The sequence below is a fragment of the Python bivittatus genome, unplaced genomic scaffold (assembly GCF_059951505.1).
Source record: "Python bivittatus isolate LINGU-HERP-01145 unplaced genomic scaffold, Pbiv_v1 ctg000700_np1212, whole genome shotgun sequence".
Taxonomy (NCBI): domain Eukaryota; kingdom Metazoa; phylum Chordata; class Lepidosauria; order Squamata; family Pythonidae; genus Python; species Python bivittatus.
In genome coordinates, this window is record NW_028277098.1 from 29,183,707 (window position 1) to 29,208,505 (window position 24,799).

Genomic DNA, 24,799 nt, shown 5'->3' on the forward strand with positions numbered 1-24,799 from the left:
TACAGCCTATAAATCCAAGGGCCAAGTTTCAGAACAGTTTTACATTTTGCCTGCAATTATGTAGCTAGCTTGTGGCCTGTGCACCCTGTTTGGACCCTGTCCATGTTCTTTAACTCCAGTTCAGTTGAGCATGCAGGTCATGTAGTTTCTGCAAGGTGCATTTGAGGGATTTGAGATCCGAGGCATCAGGCAGAATTAAGTATTTGTTTTGGGCTTCCTGGAAGAGTATAGTGGGTGTCACAGTGTAATAATTTTAGTCAGGAGATAGGCGGCTAATACACAACCACAGAGACCTTTGGTTTCAATCCTTCAACCGAGGCATGTTTTACAGCCCTACTGTTTGTGCAGCGTTACTAGGCCAAATATAGCAAAAAGGTTAAAGGAAACAGATTATTGTGTCAGCTAGTTTCTCTTGGTAAGATCCAATGCGGGGATCCAATGACATGCTGGGGGATTACCATGAGAATCCTCCTTACCAGCGCCTTGGGGCCGGGTTACCTGTTACAGAATTGTAAGTATGATAATCCTAACACCCCCTTTCTTTGATGAACTTTCTTCTGGAATAAGAATATTATGCAGTTTTCAGTGAAGGAAGAGGAGGGGGAAAAAGGAATTAGTTTTCCTGCTACTAATCCCCAAATGCTTGGCTCAGAAAAATGGGACTTTGGATCCTACAGATCCTGTGTGTGAGAGAGTTTTAAAGGGGGGGGGGCAATAGGCCAACTTCCTGGTATGTAATGTGTAAATTGGATCGAAGTTACAGCAAAGAACCATGAAAATCCCTTAAGAACTAGACAGTCTTTTTCAAACAGATCCAGGTGACTGAATACTCTTACTTACCTTGGGTCAATTTTGTTTATTTCATATTAATGTTTGCTAGTGCTTTCAGGAACCAAGCTGTTTAAAATGCCATGTTCAACAGGCTACTCTTGGGCGATTCAAGAAACCTTCCTTTTGTTCCCAAACAGAAAGGGTAATTTCCCTTCTTTTAATCTGATAGTTTCATTTGTTAACTTTCGAAATGAAAGCAGGATGTATGTGTGCAAAATGTATTTGGTTGCTTTTAAAATGATCAACCTTTTATTTTTATTTTTTTATGGCAGGAGTATGATGGCTCAACCAGATTCAGATTTCAAGGAAGAAGACTCACTAAAGGAGGATTTAAAGTTCTACTTTATGAATCCGTGTGAAAAATACAGAGCTAGACATCAGATACCATGGAAACTGGGGCTTCAGATTCTGAAGATAGTTATGGTTACTACGCAGGTAACATTTTAAAAGATGCTCGTGTTAATATTATATACTGGTGTTTCACATATGTGAATTGGCAAGTGAATCGATTCCTAGTGCATTTGGTCTTTCTAGTCTTATTCAGTTTAAATATCAACAGAGGGGTCAATTGTGGGTAGAAAAATAAATTATCCTGCTGTGAAGCCTTGGACCACCTGACCTGTTTTGTGTGTATGTGTTACTTTAACTTGCGTCACAAGAATTACAGGATTAACCATTAATTCAGGTGGAGGAAATTATTTTTTCAATCAAGGGCCATTAGAAAAAACTAATAGGAAGGCTGACTAGTTATTGTGTGGTTATGTTTTTGTACTTCAGTGGACCTTCCGGCACTTATGAAAACATGGAATACATAGTCTAACCCGAACTCAGAGGCTCTCTTCTCCTCTTTCACTCTCTCTCCCGCCTTTTCTCTCTCTGTCATACGGGAGAACCTGAGTAGTGTCCCATCTTGAAAGACCTTGAATAATATGCAACCGTTTCATTGCCACATGCTTTCAAAGGCATCTCAACTTTCTGTTCCCCTCTTTTCCCTTTTCAGTGTAAAGCCTTCTCTTCTGGTATAAAGCAGAGGCACCGAGGGCCAGTGCGGGCTCTTAAAAGCTGTGTGTGCAGTTCCCCATTGACCTTGAATAGTTGTTACAAAATTGTAGTTTTTATTGTGACAGAGGATTACAATATTAAATAAATGTCCATGTCTGAAGAGTAATTATATTAATTACATGGAACATCACTTAATGTAAATGAAGTCAGATCATATTTTGTTTTCTGTTGTAACTCAATTAGATGGTAGCCCTGGCATAGCAATCAAAGGCCAAAGGTGGCCAATCCGTCAGTCAGTCAGTCAGTCAGTCAGTCAGTCAGTCAGTCAGTCAGTCAGTCTTTCATCCCTTGATGTCATGGGAGAAAGGAAGTGTGCAATGTTGGGCTGTGCTGTCCGAATGTGGCTTAAGTACCTTTCAGGTCACAATGACCAGTGTGCCTTCTTTAAAGAAGCAGCTCATTGACTAAGCTCAAGGACAAACAGTGTCCTGAATTTGGTCTGTAGGCCATGCAGTTCCATATTCCTGTTTTAGCTATTCAGAGTTAATGCCTGAAAATTATGCTTTTTATAACAGATGCTGCTGTCTTAAAATCCTTATGGGAACTAGACTACTTGGTTTATAATGAAGAAGCTAAAGTCTCCAGCTGTCTATGCTTCTCACAACGTGTGTGATATATAGTAGTGCCTATAGAACATAAAATGTTAGATAAGAAGATTTAGCCAATGGTGGTGGTAGATGGGGGTTGCAGTTCAGTATGTCAGGAGGGTACCAAAGGGTGCTGTATTCAGTATTTTCCCATGCGTGAAGCTCACTGAGTGGTCCATTACAAGCCACCATATATCTGAATTACTTGTTTCTTAGGGGAAAATGTGAGATGTTACCCTGTAGGTATCCATGAAAGAAGAGAATTATGCAAAAGACACCTTAGTTCGGTGATCTAAGTGAACTAAGAAACAAAAGTGACAATGGTTATTTTTCAAATAGATTTCTTACTTGTTTATAGGTTTGTTAATATCTGACTTGGCCAATGTGGAAAGTGGCTGGATAAATGTTTGGCCTAATCTAGTAGAGTTCATTTAATGTCCTGCATCTTCTTCTCAGTTGGATTTCTGGAGAAAGAGCTTTGAACAGCAAGGCTGGGGCAGACTGACTGACATCTTGGGAAATTACTGCCATGAAACCTTTAATGTGGAGGGTGAAGGTGAATAGAGGTTATTTGTTGAGGTATATTGTTCATTTGCCTAATAAAGTTGTTACAATATGGCATATCATTAAAATAAAATAAACCAGTGTCATTGTGTAACTTAATTCGCCTTGTCTTTCCCCCATCGTTTAAAATAAAACTTCTAGTTTACAGATTAGATCCTAGGCTTGCATTATGCAAGATTCTGTTTGGACGTGGCTTTTGCTAGGCACATAATTCTGATTCCAGTCCAGACCCCTTTGGCCTCTGTCCTGGGACCATCTAACAGCTTGCTCCTTCCCAGGGCTCTACTTTCCGCTTTGTGCTTGTTTCTCCTAGAAGTGACCAAACCTGGGGAAGAACTAGCACTGAATATGGCTAAGGTAGGTGTAGAAGAATCTACCTGGATAATGTATGAATTGGCTACAAACAGAGAGGAAGGCTAAACTGCTTTTGGAGAAGCTCTGGGCACTGTTATTCACATCTGAGCCACCATAGCTTCAGCCATAGAAAATAGTTGTGAATGTTGCAAAAAAAATTTTTTTTTTAAGAGGCAGGCTCATATCTCTTTCTTCCTTGGTTGATTCTTATATTTTCCATCATTTAGAAGCTTGTGCAAAAAAAAAAAAAAAAGTGAATCAGTGTGCTGCTGAGGATCTAGATTTAAGTTCCCAGTAAATAACGGGATTCACTGAATAATACATGATATGGTATATAAATGAAATAAATAAAATATACATGTGAATGTAGGTGTCCATTTCAGAGCAAATGGTTAAATAACAGTCCATATAAGAATGGATTATGATCACATTTTATTCTTATACCTAAACAGCTTTCTAGTACATTTAGTATCATACTGAGATGTATATATTGTAGTTATTTAGTGTTTGGGTTTTTTTGCTTCCATGCTCAGCTGCAGAAAACTTCATATTAAATATGAAGGATGGACCTTATTTGTTATTTCTTAATTTGGAATTCTTATCATTCTTAGTATCTTTTTCCCCCAGCAATTATCTTCACTTTCAAAAAGTTGTTCTTGTTATTGACATTTTCTTTCTGAATTCATAATCTAAACCATTCTAGTTTATTTGGTTTTAGTATTGCATGTTATATAAGGTGATCATTATAGTTTGAACATAGTTTTTAGTTTTCCACTATGTGTAAATCCAGCTGATTGAGACTTATTCAGTAGACCATGGTTCAAAGAGTTGTGGCTTAGTATGATGTGCAAATTCAGGGTGCCTTGGTTTTAATGGAGAAATCTCCTGCTTAGCGTGACATATGAATCTAGAACTGCAGCTTGTCCCCATTCTAACAGCCAGAATCTTAAGCAAAGGACACACTATAGCTTCCAGCTCTGGGTACTATGGAGGAGGACAGGCCAGAGTTCTCAGCTCACGTGTCAGCCACTCCTATTGACAAAAAAAAGGAGCAAGGTTGGAATTGTAAATTCAAAATTTTGCCTTTAACAGTACATTTGATTACAGTGGCCCAGGTTACTGCTTCATATCTTGTTTTTTTTTAATCCATGAACTATCAATGGGTTTTTGAGACTGGGCAGATATAAAGAAGTAAAATGTATTAGGCTTACCTGAGGAAGAACATAACAGAGAGAGATTTCTTCTCCATTAGACATTCAGTTTACATCTTTACACTTTGCAAATAATATTGGAGATGCTGGAGGTATTACTATAAACGTGCACAGTCACAATGGGAACTCATTTAGTTTTTAGGTTAAATTGTATAAAGGCAGGTGTTTGTTGTTCTGTACTGGACAACACCTATACTGTCTTCCTGCTAATCTAAATGTTTATTCCTCATATTCCTTGAATATGAAGACAGATGCTGCTCGACAATTTGCTTTCATTTATGAAAACTTGGAAGGAATCTGAAGAAGAGAAAAAGAAATGCCTCTTCCATATAATGTAAACTGAATGTCCTTCAGTTTATTTAGGGAATTAAGATTAAATGGGTGCCTTTGCTCAGTAGTATACTACCTGTGCTTTGCAAGTTGATTCCAAGATAAGGTATGTGAAAAGGATCTTTGGTAGCCCTACTCAGAAAGGCTTTCTTCCAACATCTTAGAGAGCTGCTGGGTGTCAATATAAATAGTGTAAAGCTAGAAATACCAAGGATCTGATTTGGTAATGATTGTTTTAAAACAGCCTTCCCCAACCTGGTGCCCTCTATATGTTTTGGAACTGCCATTTCTACAGTTGCTAGCCAGCATAGTTTTTAGCCCTTTTGGCTCTGAATTCAGTAAGTGGCCGTCCAATATTCTTGGTGGGTATCAAGCTTGGATGGCTGCTTTCTACATCCACATGATGATTTAGTTGGACTTGGATGGTAAAGATAAATGAGAAGGTGAACTGTAAAGGTTTTTTTGTAGTTAGGTGAATGTAGTTCCTCATAAATCAGGGTTCAAATATAAAGAAAATATTTGTTATAATTTTTTTTCATACAGTGGTTAATTTAAAAAAATGCTTGGAGATGAGATATGGGGTGGGATACCACAGTTTGAGAAATCAAACAGTGATGAGCTTTCAGGATGAATGTCTGTGATCTAGTTTTCTGGTGTCCTAATGTTTCACTGCAAGTTGTGGCTGGTATCTTCACAGGCAAAGTGAGCTGCTTTGTAAGATACTTCTCAGCGGCTCCCAGACAACTGAACAGGGACTGACTGGGCTGTTGTATTTGAACCCGGCAAGTTGATCTCTGATTGGTCCATGTCACAGGAGTCCAAGAAAGCTGGTTCCTGACTGGTTCCTTGTCTACACAGAACCTTTGAGAAATGATTGTTGGAATTAATGCCTTAGATAGACAATTAGAATTATGGAAGATTGTTTTTATAAATGATAACTGCTGCGAGATTATTATATGCACAAAAATAGAAAGACTCGGAAATACCCACAATAGACAAATGGTTGGTGAAGATGACAGAATTAGCAGAGATGGCAAAACTGACTTGTCTGATTAAAGAAAGGACAATAACTACATTCATTAGTGACTGGAAACCCTTTATGGACTTTTTGCTGAAAAAAAGAAAAAAATGAACTTGTGATTTATGGGTTTGATGACTGGAAAGGGTAGACTATGTAAAGAAAGAAATTATGTTGTAACTTTAGAGAGAGAGGGTATAATATAAAGGTACTTGTAACTGCTGTAAGAATATTGGAAGCCACTTCTTTATAACTTTTTCTTTTCTTTCTTTTTCTTCTCTATTTCTTTCTTTGCACTTTTTTCCACTTATTACTTTTCTTTACTTTTATTTCAAAATTTGTATTGTTTTTATTCTCTTAAAAATTTTTTAATTTTTAAAAGAATGCTGTTTGAATATTAAAATAGTTGAAAATGAGTGTCAGGCTCCTACATATTTCAACCCACTTCTCCCCATACACTGACTCTGGTGTTTCAGTCTTGGCCTATTAAAAGCAGAAAGTGTTAATTCACGTTCCACAACCCATCATCCCCACCCCCACCCCCTTTTTTTGTAGCCCACAGAAATCATGGCTCAGAAACTCAACAGCAAATGGCCCATAAATGAAGGAGTAATTTTCTGTCCATTTATAGAAGTAAACAAAAAAAAAATCAAAATACACAATAGTTGAATAGACTTACAAAGACAAAATCAAAATCAAAACACTCACTAGCCCAAAAACAAAAATACAGACTTCCTTGCCATGTCCTAATAAGTGATTTTATTACCTTTAGTCATCTAAAAGCTTAACAAAAATGTGACTCCTTGTTTAAAGGGGGAAAGGCAATCTGATCCATCAGATATTGTTGAATTTCACTTTGTTTTTAAATACACAACATTGCTAAGGGCCAGTCAGAAAAGATGTATTTTAAAGTCCTCTTTATAGCCCACTAGTATGACCAATGATTGAGTACACTGGAAGTTTTTGAAGTATTTTATTTTTAAATAACTATGGCTCTTTATTAAATTCCATTTTAAAACCTGGTTTACAATTATTTCCCTAACCAGAATAATAAATTGGGAACAAGTCACATATAAGCAGATGAGGACTGAAACAATGGAGGAGGAGCGTGCATCTTTACATCTACTAAATTTGGTGTTGGCAAACTTCTTGGTTGGGGGGACATTTTGTCCTTCTGCCCCACTTAGGGGAATCCATGGTGGTGTAGCCAGTAATGTGATGCTGCAAAACTGAATGTTCACATTTTTTTGGATGGACTTTGGAGGTGGGGCTTAAAGGCAGAATGGCTTAAGGCACCCTTAAAAATTGGGAGGTTTGCCACTTAAACATTTAGATTTTGAAGAAGGGCTGTGGATACCTGTGACCTCTGCAAGGCTTAACTTCTCCCTCAACAAAAAAGGGGCCAAAATGTTCAGCTTAGCCCATTCTAGAGAGGGGTTTGGAAACTACAAATAAAATGCTGGGGCCTCATGCATTGCCTTCCCATATTAAACCATGATTTAGTAAGCTAAGGTGCTGATGTTGAAAAGTACCTGTTGCCTGATTTAGCATGTGTTATATGAAACAATTTACCTCTTACACTGTTTTCTCCTCTTAAAGCTCATCCTTTTCGGTTTGAGTAACCAGTTGGTGGTTTCTTTTAAAGAGGAGAATACTATGGCTTTTAAGCACCTATTTCTGAAAAACTACTCTGGGGTAGATGAAGATGACTACAGTTGCAGCGTGTACACACAACAAGATGTCTATGATAGCATCTTTTTTGCAATTAGTCAGGTAAGTGTCTATCCATGGTATCTGAATACATGAGTGAAAAACATACACAAATGTCTGACTAGAAATGGAAACGCTAATGTGGCCAATTCAGTGGGCAACTGTATGTGAGAGCTGAGAGTGTGGGATTTATTTATTTATTTGATTTAAAGGGTACCCAACTCTGGAGACTCTTACAAGACTCTGGAGGGCTTACAATTAAAAAAAAAAAAAAAAACAGAAAAACAATAAAGAGAAAACATGAAGCGTCCAGAGATGCATTCTGGACCAGCCATAGCTTCCAAGTGATCTTCAAGGGCAGCCCCATGTAGATTGCATTTGCAATAATACAACCATGAGATGAACTAGCGCATGAGTGACCGTCTGAAGGTCCTCACGATCCAAGAACAGGGGATTTGACAGCATCACTTGGCTAGCCTGGGGTTGAGATATACAACTGGGTGTCATCCTCATATTGAAGATACTAGATCCCAAACCAAAGGATGACCTCCCTCAACAGTGTTATACAGATGTTAAACAGGAGGAGAGAGAGCATCGGGCCACAAATTATGGGCTGAGAGTGTGAACTCTCTCCCCATCAACACCTATTGGAACCAGCTGCTAAGAAAGGAGACATCCCCCACTGTAACACAGTGCCCCCCATTCCCAAACCCTGCAGCCGGTCCAGAAGGATACCATGATCAATGGAATCAAAAGCAGTGACAGATCAAGGAACACAAGGATGGACACATCACCCCCATCCTGGGTCCACCTGGGTCATCAGCAAGTGCAACCAATGTTTTTCTACTGAATTCCAACCTGAAACTGAGATTCAGTACAGAAATCTCATAAATACATCTTTGGGATTATGCTGTAGATATTTCCTGATAATTTAACCCAACAACTATTTTTTTAGAAGTGAAAGTTTTAAGTTCATGTGCTAGTCCAAAGAACACTCTGGTTACTGGCCACACTTGCTAAGGCCATAGCTACAATCCAACCATTTGACAACCATTTTGTCAAGAGAAATAGGAATTATTTCAAAATTTGGCATACTTTCATTATATTTCAAAACAGTCTTTCCCAAAAGGAAGCTTTTAAACTGCACAAATTTGCTTCTAAGTAAATGTGTATTAGGGCAAAAGAGGGTTTGTGAATGAATACAATACAATGCAATTAATACAATAACTTTCTATTAATAGGATCTGCAACTTTATTTTGAAAATAAATCTTTTCAAAGCTAATTTCAAGCTTCTTGTTTCAAGAGCTGTATTTCTGGATGTCCTACAATCCAAGTTGAGGCTACAGAAAAGAGTATCTCTTCTTCTTTCAGACCAGACTCTGCTCACAGTTGAAAAAATGCTCTTGGGCCATGTGTGTATACACTTATTCATGGTTTTGTTAGCGTGTGGGTTGTAGTTTTCCTAAACAAGTGTTTTTGTTTGCATCTAGTACCAACAACTGAAGAATATATCACTGGGCACACTTGGTTATGAGCAAGATAAAGATGACTTGGCTGGCTTACACATATGTAAACAGCAATATAGAAAAGGCACAATGCTTTCTTCTAATGATACTTTGCACATAGACAGTACTACTGAAACAGGTACTTTTGAATCGGAAGTATGCTGTAGCTCTCCATTTGAGGTCTGTATGTTTTTCAGAATTTGGGGGTGAAAGTTGCAGTTAATCACTGAGCCCATCCAGATTGTAGGTTTGCCCATAATGTGCACTAAAGTTCTCCTCTCTCTTGTGTGGCAGAAGGTTAAAAGGATGTAATTCTTTGCCTTGGTGGCCCACAAGGGCCCATTGTCTGTAAACAAAGCAATACCGTTGCTCTCAGGATGTGCTTCTGCCACAAAACTTGGTTCACACATTACGAGTTATAACATAGTTGGTATTTTGACATGATGTGCTGTCATGTTTGCTTTAGGACACTAATATGCTGCTTGAAATCAGAATTTTTTCTTGGCTCACTGATTGCACCCGTGGTGTGATGTGTGAGCCAATGGCCTGGTGGTGATTTCATAATTTATTCCTGGATTATTTTTGCTTTTCACCCAAGCCTTTAATCAAGCGTTAGAGATACAGGGCATGGCTATCTTAAAAAAAAGTAGGGTGACAAGCCAGAAATTAACTTTCAAAGCCATAGTTGCTGATCTGAAAGTCTGACTCTGGCTTTTTCAGTAAACCATGGGTTAGTTTGATACATGTCTTTGGACAGGAAATTTAACCATAATTCAAGCTTGCTTAAAAACAAAAATGGGAAATCTTTAGGCTGCCAGGGGACACACTTTTATATTATACTTTTTTCAGTGGTTGGGGTTTGTGGGGATAGGTTGGTGATATAATATATTTTTGGTTTGCTTTCTTTTGGAAATCAGTAGGAAATTGCAGCTCTGTGATTTAGCAGTTAGCCAGATCAGCTGTGGGCATAGGAGCCTGCTTGGGGCATGTGTATTGCCTATTTTTGTTTTGGGGTCTTTCCTTGTTCCAGGGTTGATAACCTTAGTTTCCAGGTTTGGATAAAATGGGAGCTTATATTTTCTATAGCAGTCAGAAGCAAGAACGGGAGGCTTACAGGAAGCCCATGAACATTTCAGCTGTTTGAGCTGTAGGGGGATTGTCTAGGGTACCCTGTACCTTTTGACATGGACTGTGTTTAGGCTTTGGGGTACTTTGTAGATTGTGGCAACCTGTACAGATAGTCTTCGTTTAGCGACTGCTCGCAGTTACGACGGTGATGAAAAAGTAACTTTGCGATCAGTCCTCGCATTTACAACTTTCGGAGGTCTGTAAAGCAACGGAAAGCTGAAGTAAGATCATAAGCACAGTCCCGGTTTCATTTAGTGACTGTTTTGCTTAATGACTGAGTTGCCAGTCCCAATTGTGGTTGCTAAACAGGGACTACCTGTATAGCCAAAGGAGCTGATTGGAAGAAGGGTTTGGAGTGGGTGTCCAGATAGCTTATTTGTGCAGAGTTCACATAAACTGCATGACTCAACCTATTTATTCATCTATCTGCTTCTCTTGGTTTTATTATTTATATATTGCTTATATACTGAACTGGATTTACAGAATATAAAACTATATCTTGGAACTGAGCTTCTTGTATAAAGAAGAAGATGGTGATGATGATGATTTTTGCATAGTCTGTGCTTGCTTTGAAACCATGTTCTGTTACAGTTATTGCATCTTTAGATTTCTCAAACCCATGTCATATATTTAGAGGTATTTAAATATATCTTTTGCTTTCTTCTTCCAGAATGCATTAATTTTGAACCTCAGTATCTGGCTACTAAGGAAATAAGTGACTTAAAGAATTCATCATTTTTCAACCTTGAGTTCTATAGGTAAAATGAGTTTTTTAGAGCCAGTTTCTGTTTCCTTAAAAAAAGAAAAAGAAAATTGTAATGGTTTCTCTTTTTCCAGGCTTATACAGGTTGAAATTTCTTTTAAACTAAAAGGCATTGATCTGCAGACTATTCATACGCGTGAACTGCCTGACTGTTACGAATTTGAAAATACTGTAAGATTTTTTTCTATATTTTATCCATGGAAAATATATTTTTCTCTTTTTTTTGTTATGATGGCATCTCTTGCACATTAGTTTAATATTATGCATTACCTTGTACATTAGCTTAATATACTATAATGGACAATACACTGATCTATGAAGATACTTTGTTTACCAATCAAAGGATCTTTTGTATATAATGGGTCTGTATGTAATATTTTACAAATATTTTTTTTAATGGGAAAATTAGTGTTTATTTTTTAAGCAGCTCTCGGGTTGTTCAATTTCTCTAGTGCCTTTCTGCAACGCAGGTACAAAGTTTGTGTTCTTTTATGGACTGAAAAAAAATGAAGCTGCCTGATATTTTAGTCTTCAGGGTAAAACTGAAATAAATTAACTGGTTGAGACAAAATAGGTAGTGGCTGTCTTTCAGTCATAGCAGAAAGATGCATAAAGTAGTACATTGTCAAGCTACTTTCTGGAGAGTTAACTGCTTTGATACTTGTGTATAGATTTGAGGTTTATAGCTTTTTTTTTTTTTAACCCACATAGGATGCTTAGTACAGAGCCAGTGTGCAGTGCTTAAGGCATTGGGCTAGAAACTGGGAGACTGTGAGTTCTAGTCCTGCCTTAGGCACAAAGCCAGCTGGGTGACCTTGGGCCAGTCACTCTCCCTCAGCCCTAGGAAGGAGGCAGTGGCAAACCACTTCCAAAAAAATCTTGCCAGGAAAATCACAGGGATTTCTCCACACAGTTACCAGGAGTCAACAATGACTCAAAGGCACACAGACACACAAAAAGGGTGCTCTATATGATCTAAAGTACACATCCATTGTAGTGTGTAAAGGGAGTTTTTAAAAAACCCTTTTTCTCTTGACAGATCACTTTTAACAATATGGCTCACAGTGGTAAAATGAAAATATATTTTGATACTGATGCTGACATTCAAGAATGTAAAGAGTGGAATATATCTGGCTCTTGTAAGTATCATGAATACCTGAGTAAGAAAACAGAAGCCTCCTTTTTGTGGATAATGCCATTTTGCCTAGAAACTGTGGCACTGATTGCTTGAATATTGGCAACAGGGTAGAAAATTTGAGTGGGTCATACTTCTTGAGCAAATAGATAGGCACTTGCATAACAGTAGCTACTTGGAGGAGCAGTATTTACCTTTTCAAGTCATTATTCTAGAAGGGAAGTTCCCTTGGATTTATTTTCTTAATTCAGCAATGAGAGATGCATGTCTAAAATAACCATCAAGATTTTACTTTCAGATTAAGATGTCATAAAATACTGAACAAAAATGCTCAAAACCATAAAAGCTAAGCTAATATTGCCATTTAACACAGAAAATGTACACATGGAGAATTATTTTTGGTTTTTACAACTGTTGTTCCCCCATATTTCACTTTAGAAGAGGCAACTAACTATAGGTCATCTAACATTTTGTTATAGCATTGTGATATAACAGTTCAGCAGCTGTTGTCTACTACTTAATTGAAGGTTCAGTACAAAGACATAGGGGATAAAAGGTTGTTAAAATCTGAGTTCTCTAATTCAGCAACCTGTAATCCTATTTCTGCATTTCACTTTTACTAAAAATGAGAAGTAATGAGGTGGTGAAGCAACTGGAAAGGCAGATCGGGATTGCCTATATATATGTAGAACGTGGTGAATAATGATACTTTTACATACAAAAGTTGTTAAGTCAAGCTTCTAGCTTTCTAATTGGATATTAATTATATGATTGTGCAAGCATTCTTCATCTACAGTGTCTTAAGTACTCTGGCTAGAGAATTACATTTTGGAAGGGACTGTAGATCTGTGAGTTATTTGTCTCCATGCTTCAGTTCAGGGTCCGCTTAAAGGGAAGTTACTTACTTCCCTTTAAGTTAATTTACCACCACCACCAAATTACCACCAATTAATTTATGGTGACTGGCTTGGAGATGTCTATGCCTTTTAAGTCTTTAAGTTATTTGTTTTTGTATCTCCTTTAGTAGTTCAGAAGAACACACAGTATATCTTGGTTTTTGATGGGTTTGTCATTATGAGTTGTTTTGCTTCCCTGATTCTCTGCACACGATCTATTATTCTTGCTCTAAAATTACAAAAAGTAAGTATGCCTCAGTCTCATTTTTTAAATGCATGCATTTTATTTTTCCAAAATACCAGAAAGTAAGAATTGTTCTTACTTTATCTGACTTGCAATTTAGTCAGTGGTCGTGTTTAAGACTGAAACTGTGATAGCGGGATATGTTTTTGAAGATGGGAAATTCATATATTAAATTTTCTTGCAATGAACAGCTGCTGATCCCATTCTTTAAGCAGTATTGCTCATCATCAGAGCTTCCAACTATATCCAGGCGTATTGTTTTCATTTATGCGATTTGTTTAATTAATCACAAGGTGGAGCTCCAGAGATAGAGGACATATATTATTTGATTGTCAACTGTATAAAAAAGAGACAGATCAGTATTTTGGACCGCACATTAGACAACTGGCCTATTGGATCTTTACATTAAAACAACATATTTCATGTGCAGTCAGAATCCACAATTACATATAATATAGCCCTTTATCTGAACAAAACAGTACAATTGAGAACTGCATATGTGAATCTGAGTGGGGTCAATTGTAGGAGCGACACAGAAATATGATTTGCATTTTCTTTTACTGATGTCTTATATGCTATTTTCTAATATATGGTCTTATTACTGTTTTGTATTTTATATTTTATATTCTGATATGGCCTAATGGATAATCAATAAATTATTATTATTATTATTATTATTTATTAATCACAAGAATTAAGGAAATTTCATGTTAATATGACATTACTATTTGGGACTTTTAAATATTGGTCTTCCTTTCTCCCTACACTCTGCCATTCTACTCCAGTGGATTAAGAAAACTGGAAATTGAATAAATAAGTTATTTATTTGATTATTTAGTTCACACATAGTGCTAGTTATAAGGTGGTTTGATTATTTTGTTTCTGTGATATGCAGATCCACCCATTAATGGTTCAGAGGTATTTATGAACCTGGCTGGTTCAATACATCATAGCTAAAAATTCATGTTAGCATTATGAATGGGGCAAACTATGTAAATTGTTGAACACAGAAATGAGTGGTATGAAACAGCTAAATTTCTCTCCAACCAAGACACTGAATGTTGGTAGTTGCACAGCAGAAATAAGCAGAATTTTAAAAAGAAGGAGATCTTCAAAGTTAGTCAACAGCTCTCTTCTGTAGTGTCTGTATACACTAGAGATGGAGGAAATTTTTGCTGAAATATAGTTCCCTGCAAGCATAATCAGTGCTGAGTGATACTGGGATTGTAGTTCAGCAACTTTTGAGCTACAGGTTCCTTATCTTACACATGCTTTAATGCAGTGCCTGTGATGATCACATGGTGGCATTACCATAGCAGTGATGTGATGTTAATTAGTAAATCTTGTTTTGAAACAGTTTCCTATTTCTTCTTATCTTAATCTTTAAACCAGAGATTTGTGAATTTTTTTCTGGAGAGGTATAAACGCCATGTATGCAACGCAGATCGCCTAGAGTTCATAAATGGATGGTATGTTTTGGTGATTATCAGTGACATGATGACTATCATTGGCTCTATAATGAAGATGGAAATAAAAGCAAAGGTAAGCCTTAAAGCTTCAGTTACTTCTGGCTTCTGGTAGCTGAGAGAGTCCTAATCTCTCAAACATTGCTTGAGATCTGAAGAGGGATCAGCTACCTTTGATCCCATTTTAGTGGTTAACTTTTCTCTTCTTTTTTCAGAATCTTACAAGCTATGATGTTTGCAGCATTTTGCTTGGAACATCTACTCTGTTTGTTTGGGTTGGAGTCATTCGATATTTGGGCTACTTCCAAACCTACAATGTAAGCTCAAGTAGCAAAGAGTCAGCAATTGAGTAGTGTTTTCTTCCCATGTGGTATCTGATGGCCATTCTCCTAATTTCCTAGGTACTCATTTTAACAATGCGAGCATCTTTGCCCAAAGTTCTCAGATTCTGTTGTTGTGCTGGGATGATATACCTTGGCTATACTTTCTGTGGCTGGATTGTTCTAGGACCATATCATGAAAAGGTATGTAGGTGATCTGGAGTTTATTACTTTTATAAGGAATTAAGGGATCTTATAAAAGATTATTGCACACAAACACACATTTAGAGGCAAATGGGTATCCTCTGTGTTATATATCACTTGAGTTGTTCATACTCCAAACTCAAAATATCTCCTCTTGGATTCTGATTGCTAAAGGAATCTTTTATATCTGAAGAAAGAGAATGTGTGGTACTCCAGTCTGAAGAAATGAAATGCAACTGTTGAATTTGTTCATGATTGACTTGAAAGTTAATAAATCTATTGGTTGTGATTTCTCTTGCAGAAGTTTCTTGCTAGAGGGCAGCATTGTATCATACTAGTTAGTTTAAAAAGGACGCGGCCTCTTTCCTAAAATAATATTAAAGATCTTAGGTGGCTCTCTCTTCAGTTCAAGGCTCTGGAACAAACCCTAACTGAACTTGCCAAAAATTGGCAGAGTAAATCCTAAAATAGACTTAATATCATTTTTGAGAAGAATGACTGCCCTTCTCCAGGAAAACACACAGTGGTGCTTAAAAGTTTGTGAACCCTTTTGAATTTTCAATATTTCTGCATAAATGTGACTTAAAATGTTTTGTTCTCCACATAGGTCCTAAAACTAGATAAACAGAACCCAATAAACAAATGAGTCAAAAACATTATACTTGTTCATTTATTTATTGAGGAAAATAATCCAAAGCTACATGTTTGTGTGTGGCAAAAATATATGAATCTTCTTTGGTGTAAGTGGTGTGCCCCCATTTGGGCAGCTATAACTGCAAGTAAATGTTTCTGATAACTGTTGATCAGTCCTGCATATCAGCCTGGAGGAATTTTAGCTCATTTCTCCTTATAGAACAGCTTCAGTTCAGGGATGTTGGCGGGCTTCCTCGCATGAACTGCCCACTACAGGTTCTTCCACAACATTTCTATAGGATTAAGATCAGGACTTTAACTTGGCCATTCCAAAACATTTCCTTTCCTCTGCTTTAACCATTTTTTGGCTGTATGACTTGTGAGTTTTGGATTGTTGGTTTGCTGCATGACCCATTTTCCTCATGAGCTTCAGTTCACAGATACTCTGATATTTTCCTATAGAATTTGCACAATTCTATATTTTGTAGATATGTTTTGAATTGTATAATTCAGAGTTCATAGTTCCATCACTGATGGCAAGCTGTCCAGAGGCACAAAGCAGGCCCAAATCATGATACTGCCACCACCATGTTCCACAGATGGGATAAGGTTCTTATGCTGGAATGCTGGGTTTGCCTTTCACCAATCATAACACTTCTCATCCAAGCCAAAAAGTTCTGTTTTGGTCTCACCCAACCACAGAACATTCTTCCAATAGCCTTCTGGCTTATCCATGTGGTCTTTCAGGCAGTGGGCAACAATGTTTTTTTTGGAGAATAGTGGCTTTCTCCTTGCAACCCTGCCATGCACACTATTGTTTTTCAGTATTCTCATGAACATTAACATTCACCAATGCAACAGAGGGTTTTAGTTCCTTAGACATTACTCTTGGTTTCTTTGAGACCTCCCAAAATATTACATGCCTTGCTCTTTGTGTGATCATGGTTGGTCAACCACTCCTGGGGAGGCTAACAATGGTGTTAAATTGCCTCCATTTGTCTGCCAGACATTGGACTGGTGGAGCCCAAACTCTTTTCCAGCCTGGAGGTCCTCAGAAATCTCCTTTGTTTGAGCCATGACACACTTCCACATACCTGTGTTGTGAAGATCAGACTGAGAGTGAATTCTCAGGGTTCTGTTCTTTAAATAAGCTGGGACCTCCCACACTCACACCTGATTCTCATCCCATTGATTGAAACACCTGACTCTTAATTTCTCCTTTAAATGAACTGATAATCCTAGAGGTTCACATACTTTTGCCACACACAAATATGTAGCTTTGGATCATTTTCTTCAATAAATAAATGAACAAGTATACTGTTTTTGACTCATTTGTTTAATTGGATTCTCTTTGTCTAGTTTTAGGACTTGCGTGAAGAACAGATCACATTTTAGGTCATATTTATGCAAAAATACTGAAAATTCAAAAGGTTCACAAACTTTTAAGCACCGCTGTAGAAAATGCTGTTCTCTGTGTGCAGGACAACCCTGTCCATTTTACTTCATTGCCCCACACTTCTGTCTCTTCCCCATATCATATGCAGCCTCTGGCCACCAAAAGGTTGACCATCCTTGATGGTGCTTTCAGTGAAGTCTGTGTTACCTAAATAGTATTAATACTTTATTGAGACCTAGTATGGAAAGCAGCTGTTTGAATTATAATTTGCATTTAATTTGCAAAAAACCTATGTGGTACACTGTAGCAGATTTAGACAATTTGGAAAAAGACGTGCTCTGTCAGAGGTGAAGCCTAGCACCCACTTTTTGTAAGGTATACTTTTTTCCTGCAGATATTTCCATGCCTTTATTCAATCCAGATTTTAGTAAAGCATTGGGTTTTAATAATGAGTTGTAATCTGTTTATTATTTTTTTAAGAAGAAGCAATTGGATTATAACTGCTCTGAAGTGCTGTGTTAACTGGCTGGTGTGGGTCTTCCGGGCTGTGTGGCCGTGGTCTTGAAGTTTTGTTTCCTAACGTTTCGCCAGCACCTGTGACCGGCATCTTCAGAGTGCAGGAGCACAGACAGGAGAGAGAACTGCTCCTGTCTGTGCTCCTGCACTCTGAAGATGCCGGTCACAGGTGCTGGCAAAACGTTAGGAAACAAAACTTCAAGACCACGGCCACACAGCCCGGAAGACCCACACCAGCCATCGTATGCCGGCCGTGAAAGCCTTCGACAATACATTGCTGTGTTAACTGTTTCTGATGTCAGTTGTGTTCTGTGCTCTCTGCTTCTAGTTTGAAGATATGAACACGGTAGCAGAGTGTCTCTTTTCCTTAGTCAACGGTGATGACATGTTTGCTACGTTTGCTCAGATTCAGCAGAAGAGTACCATAGTCTGGTTATTCAGTCGATTATACTTGTATTCCTTCATCAGCCTCTTCATATATATGATACTCAGCCTCTTTATTGCACTCATTACAGATGCCTATGACACCATAAAGGTAAAATATACTATATTAAGTATTATTTCAAGCTATGGGAATCTTCTTGATGGTGGTCTGGAGTTGACTTACAGAAACATTCAGACAAAAAAAAAAATGCATGAGCTTGAAAATTCATAGAATTTCATTGGATACAGTAGCTTTTTAAAGTTTTTTGTTTTTGTTTTTATAGTGTGTATGCGCCTTTTAATCAAATACCTGAAACCTGGAAACTTTTTCCTAGGGTATACTTGTTTTTCAATCTTGAACTTGCTACCAAATCTATAGTAGCTTCTCTGGAGTGGGTAGGTGGGTAAAATACAAGAGGCTGGGAAAAGCAGGAGACATTGGTCCTTCCCAATCACAGTCATCCTTATATAGCTGTAAGAAAGTGAACTGTATTGCTGTAGTACAGTGTTGTCCAAACTTGGCCACTTTAAGATGAGTGGACTTCAACTCCCAGAATTCCCCAGCCAGCCTGGCTGGCTGGGGAATTCAGGGAGTTTAACTCCACTCATCTTAAAGTGGCCAAGTTTGGACAACACTGCTGTAGTACAACTCTCAGGAAGAACAAACTAACTCTGAAAGCAAGTTGAATGATACTTGTCAAGCAAGTGAAATAATATTTACGGTCTGTATTAACTAATAGGTGAAGTACTCTAACAGAATTAGATAAGAAGATAAGTTGTTGAAGAAAGCACTTTTATCTCCCCATGAGCAGCATAAATAACACTGGATTTGAATCCACCAATATATTTTAGGCTGCAGATCTCTGCTGACATGCTAACTCTCCTCACAAACCATGACCCCTTCCCACAATAAGTCAAGAAATAGGAAGTCCAGACAGAATATATTAATCTGAGTAAAACTGTTTCCTAAGAGATTACTCTGTACCTTCCTATTTCAGAAATACCAACAAACTGGGTTCCCAGTTACAGATCTTCATGAATTCCTAAAAGAATGCAACAGTGAAAATTATGGCCCAAGACAGCAGACATCCATGAATTTCTGTTGCTGCATGAGGTTAGTATATTATTCCACTGATTCCATTATGTATTTCTCCTATGTACAGTGCATTCGGAAAGTATTCAGACCCCCTTCACTTTTTTCAATTTTGTGATGTTGTAGCCTGATACTACAATCGTCCAAATTCATTTTTTTCTCATTAATCTACACTCAGTACCCCATAATGACTAAGTGAAAACAGAATTTTAGAAATGTCTGTAAATGTATTAAAAAGGAAAAACTGAAATATCACATTGGCATAAGTATTCAAACCCTTTGCAACAACACTTGAAATTTAGCTCAGGTGCCTCCCACTTCTCTTGATCATTGCTGAGCTGTTTCTACACCTTGATTGGAGTCCACGTGTGGTAAATTAAATTGATTGGACATGATTTGGAAAGGCACACACCTCTCAATAGAAGGCCTCACAGCTGACAATGCATACTGTATCAGAGCAGAAGCCATGAGGTCAAAGGAACTGCCTGCAGAGCTCAGAGACAAGATTATTGCAAGGCACAGATCTGGGGAAGGCTACAGAAATATTTCTGCTGCACTGAAGGTTCCCAAAAGCACAGTGGCCTCCATAATTCTCAAATGAAAGAAGTTTGGCACAACCAGGACTCTTCCAAGAGCTGGTCACCCAGCCAAACTGAGCAATCAGGGAAGAAGAGCCTTAGTAAGAGAGGTGACTAAGAACCTGTTGGTCACTCTGACTGAGCTACAGAGATCCTGTGTGGAGATGGGACAAAGTTCCAGAAGGACAACCATCACTGCAGCCCTCCACTGATCTGGGCTTTATGGCAGAGTAGCTAGATGGAAGCCTCTCCTCAGTGCAAAACACATGAAAGCCCGCTTGGAGTTTGCAAAAAAGCACAAGTCTGGAGGAAACCAGGCACCACTCATCACCTGCCCAATACCATCCCAACAGTGAAGCATGGTGGTCGCAGCATCATGCTGTGGGGGTGTTTTTCAGCAGCAGGGACTGGGAGACTGGTCAGGCTTGAGGGAAAGCTGAATGGAGCAAAGGACAGAGATATCCTCAATGAAAACCTGTTCCACAGCACTCAGGACCTCAGACTGGGCCGAAGGTTCACCTTCCAACATGACAACGATCCTAAGCATACAGCCAAGACAACACAGGAATGGCTTAGGTACAACTCTGTGAATGTCCTAGAGTGGCCCAGCCAGAGCCCTGACTTGAACCCTATTGAACATCTCTGGAGAGACCTGGAAACGGCTGTCCACCGACGGTCCCCATCCAACCTGATTGAGCTTGAGAGGATTTGCAAAGAAGAATGGCAGAAAATCCCCCAATCCAGGTGTGCAAAGCTTGTCACATCATACCGAAAAAGACTCGAGGCTGTAATTGCTGCCAAAGGTGCTTCAACAAAGTACTGAGTAAAGGGTCTGAATACTTAAGTACATGTGATATTTCAGTTTTTTCTTTTTAATAAATTTACAGACAATTCTAAAATTCTGTTTTTACTTTGTCATTATGGGGTCCTGAGTGTAGATTAATGAGGAAAAAAAATGAATTTGAACAATTGTCGTATCAGGCTGCAACATAACAAAATTGAAAAAAGTGAAGGGGGTCTGAATACTTTCCGAATGCACTGTACACTTGAGTTTCCTTGTTATGGACCTTCTGATGAAACACAACTAGAAATCTGGATGGAACTTTTGTCCCCCTTCCCTTTTTGTATTTTTCATTGCAAAATGACTTGAGATTTAGGAAATGAAGGGATCATATTCTTTTTCCTGTGGAAGAATTCTGCTATTGGGAGCAATTAATCAGTTTGCTCCAATTATGCTATAAAGCATAATTGGAGTAATTTTATATCATTTATTATATTTTGTTTTTTCCAAAATGAATTAATAAATAAAAACATTAAAAGTTTTTTCTAATTCTGGAGCAAATTGTTTCCTGTGGTGAAGTCTTAATATTTATCCTTACTTAATAAGTTTGTTAACAGGCATCTGAAGCCATCAAAAAAAAGGTAACTACTGTCCCCATAACTGGGTTTATGCATAAAGTTAATAGAGGAATTTTTAAGAAAACCATGGTTAGCACCCTAGTTTCCATAAAGCTAAGTGATAATAGATAGATTCTCAAAATGCATGACGCCAATAGCAAATAAGCAACATTGTGGTTTAGCAATGAGGGTACAGGACCTTAATTATATTCCAAAGTGCATTGTTAGTCTTTAACTTCTATCAACATCACTATTGCATTCTCAAATTTTTAAAAGGAAGATTTATGTCAAAGAGCATCTTAAGAAAATAGCATTTTCAAGACAGAATCCCATTTTCAGAAGGGTGAAGTATAATACATAGACATTTCAAATACTTTTTTGCATTATATGTATGGCAATAAAACTTAGACACTGGCTGAGCTCGTATGAACAGTTCTACACACAATTACTTCAAACTATTCAGTAAGCGAAAACTGCATTCTTATGTTCTGCTCGTACTCTTGGTCAGTATAACACGGGGAGCAGCCCCATACCTCCTTGAATTAAACTTTATATATTAGTTGGAGCATAAGTAGTATGAGCAATACCTGTATAAAACCTGTATCGCAGCTCCCGATTATATGTAGAACCTGTCATTGCATTGGGAATAATGCAAATGCATGCAGTTAGTTCTTCCTTTATGCACTAATTATGGTGTGAGAAGAGGTTTGAGCTTGTCACTGTGACCATAGAAGATACAAAGAAGAAACAAGCCAAACCCTCTGAAGAAATCATAACACTGAAGTCAGCAAGTCTTAATGTTGCAGAAAAGAGCAGGAATTATAGAAACGTAGCCAGGAAAAAGTTTGGCCTGAGGAAATGGGACACAATAGATTGGCTGAAATGAATGGGAATGAAGCCATTGGTGGGGAGAGTTGAAGAAAAAGCAAGGCAAGGCAAAAGTAGGATGGTGTAGTAGGACTTCACATATTCACAGATAGATACATATTCTTTGGTATGAAGTGACTGGAAGCAGAAAGCAAAGAAAAGAAGTTTGCAAGTTCTTTGCTCTGGGGAAAAAGGCTTTTTATCGTAACAGCTTTACAGAAGAAGAACAGGTGTGTCTTTTATAAACTCTCTGAGGACAAGGTATGACCAAGTAGGAAGACAACCGGCTGATAATGGATGATAATGAGCCAAACAAGATTTCAGGTAATAGAATGAGAAATGGGAGAAGTCTAACCAATTGCTTAATGCAGAAATACAGATTAATGCATCCAGGGCAGATGGTTCTCCTGAACCAATCCTGTAAAAACTCCCTCAGTAACTGCTTCCTGTTCAATAGCATTTTATTATTGTACTGTGTGTAATTTTAAAGGTACAGTTATAGCATTTTAAACATTAAGAAAACTCTTACTACTATTAGAATAACATTCCCTATTTGGGGGCTATGTAGGTCCAAACTGAACATTTATTTGCTCTCCAGTGTTAGCTCAGACTAACAGCAGAGAGAATCTGAGGTTTTAACCCCCAGTTTTTCTCTTGCACTTGATATCAGGTAATCACTGTTTTAAGCGTAGCAGTGATTACCTGATAACAAGCATATATTCTGGGGTAGAGAAACAAATTTGGTTCAGGGGCAAGGTTGCTTTCACACACCTAGTAAAAATTATATTGGGTAGGACTTCAAAATGGCCAATATCTCCCCCAAACCCCACCTTCAGAATATCTGTGCAGAAAAAGGCAGGAGATGTGGACTCCTTATCTCCCTCTTTCTTGAGGAAAGCAGCCTTTCCTTGTGCAGAAGAAGACATGGAACAATTTACCCAATTATCTTTCTTCTTATCTCCAGTTACTAGCTGATTAAAGGTTTTTAAAAAACAGACACAACCCAGACAAGAACCTCAGAATACTGGGGTGAAGTACTCCCCTCAAGTACTCAAAAATAGTATAGGGAGATGTGTCACTTAAGGAAAAGCAGCTGGCAGGTTGGATGGGGGATCTTATTTTCAGCCTATCGGTTGGAAACCCTTTATGAACTAACATATACATTACTTTAGGTCTAAAATTCATGAAAACATAGAGCACATCCAGATGTGTGGTTTAACTTGGTTTGATCCAGTCTGAGATGCAGTATGATTATGCCAACCTAAATTTGCTCCACCATTCCCCCTAATGTGGTCTAGGGCTGGTAGAAGATGCAGGGAAACAACAAGACTTGTGTCTGGAAAAGATGGAAAATACTACTTCCACATTGTATTAGAAAAAAATAACTCAGCTGGCCTTGGCAGTGGGCTGGAGATGAGATGAAGGCGATGTCATGGAGAGATGCTCTTGGTTAGCCAGGTATCCTCAGGCCAAAGTTGGGGGGATGTGCAGATGTGTCCATAGCCTGGAAACGCATGTTGAGTGGTGTTAGTGGAACCTGATTTTGAATAGATATGATCTGACTGTGAAGAAAAACAGCTTATGGTTCCTCATAATAGGCATATCTGCTACTTCTGTTGAAAGCTAAGGAGAGCTTTTCACTTTCCACTGTATTCTGTAAGTAATTTAGATAAAATCATGAAGTTTGGGCTTTTCTTCTCGAATTACTTTTTTAAGGCACAGAATGACAACCATTAGATGTATGCAGCTGGGAAGAGGGGTGAAGATGGCAAGGGAGGACATATAAAGGCCAGTTATTATTTTGGAGAAGGTTGGAAACCAACGAATCAGCCACTAGTGAAAACGTTTTGATTGGTCCACTCATAATCCCTTCCGGCATTTTTATATTCCATTGCTGAAATAAAATAATGAACTATTTCTTCTTTCTACAGGCAGAAAAGCGATGATAACTGTATACTTATTAATTAAAGATGGTTGGCATGGCCCAAACTGTCTACAAACTGCTGGAAAGCTGGCCATCCTGAATCTATTGGAAACACTGCATGGGCAAGTGTCTTCTACAAACTCCTGACCTTAATGTATTTCAAGGAAAGAGAAGCAGCAATGTTTTTCTGCCATCAACAATGGGAAGCTCAAAATCTGTAGTACAAGTGTTGGATAAGCAGCTTACAAACTGATTGCAATAGCTGATCTTAAGAGGAACGTGCAGTGGGCTCCTGAATCTTAAGTAGTTGTTGTGCACTCTTCAATTGTAACTTGCTTTCTAAATATTTTATATTAAAGTATTTAAATGAGACTCACTTCTTGAACACAATATTGCAATTCTTGGTGACTGTAGCACTTTTTTTGCTTGTTGGTTTTAAAGTTGTATTTACAATGGAGCACAGTGGGTTTTTCCTCTGAACATAATTTATTTGTTCAATGCATACAACCCACAGCAATATATATATATGAATGAATAATGTTCTGGTTTGGGGTTCATTAAGCTGGCTTAAAACTGCCAGATGTTGAATGCTCGTTTGATTAGGTAAGCACTTTTCTCCCTAAAACCTCAGTATTAGTGCTG

At 38.0% G+C, this 24,799-nt stretch overlaps 1 protein-coding gene across 5 annotated transcripts in view; it reads left to right on the plus strand.

Moving 5' to 3' along the window:
* MCOLN2 (mucolipin TRP cation channel 2) overlaps positions 1-24,533 on the plus strand; it is a 29,719-nt gene extending 5,186 nt beyond the window's left edge. The window contains exons 1-14 of one of the 5 annotated variants that reach the window (XM_025171517.2): positions 286-511; positions 1,104-1,266; positions 7,557-7,730; positions 9,159-9,312; positions 10,972-11,059; positions 11,139-11,235; positions 12,104-12,203; positions 13,227-13,339; positions 14,732-14,881; positions 15,021-15,122; positions 15,207-15,329; positions 18,203-18,409; positions 19,296-19,411; positions 24,165-24,533. In XM_025171517.2, the coding sequence (XP_025027285.1) occupies positions 426-511; positions 1,104-1,266; positions 7,557-7,730; positions 9,159-9,312; positions 10,972-11,059; positions 11,139-11,235; positions 12,104-12,203; positions 13,227-13,339; positions 14,732-14,881; positions 15,021-15,122; positions 15,207-15,329; positions 18,203-18,409; positions 19,296-19,411; positions 24,165-24,201 (1,710 nt within the window). In that variant the 5' untranslated portion in view covers positions 286-425 and the 3' untranslated portion in view covers positions 24,202-24,533. Of the gene's footprint in view, positions 1-285; positions 512-747; positions 819-921; positions 974-1,103; positions 1,267-7,556; positions 7,731-9,158; positions 9,313-10,971; positions 11,060-11,138; positions 11,236-12,103; positions 12,204-13,223; positions 13,340-14,731; positions 14,882-15,020; positions 15,123-15,206; positions 15,330-18,202; positions 18,410-19,295; positions 19,412-24,164 lie in introns of those variants that run through there. The other 4 variants (XM_015889351.3, XM_025171531.2, XM_025171521.2 and 1 more) reach the window with 4 other exon arrangements.
* Positions 24,534-24,799: the final 266 nt, after the last annotated feature.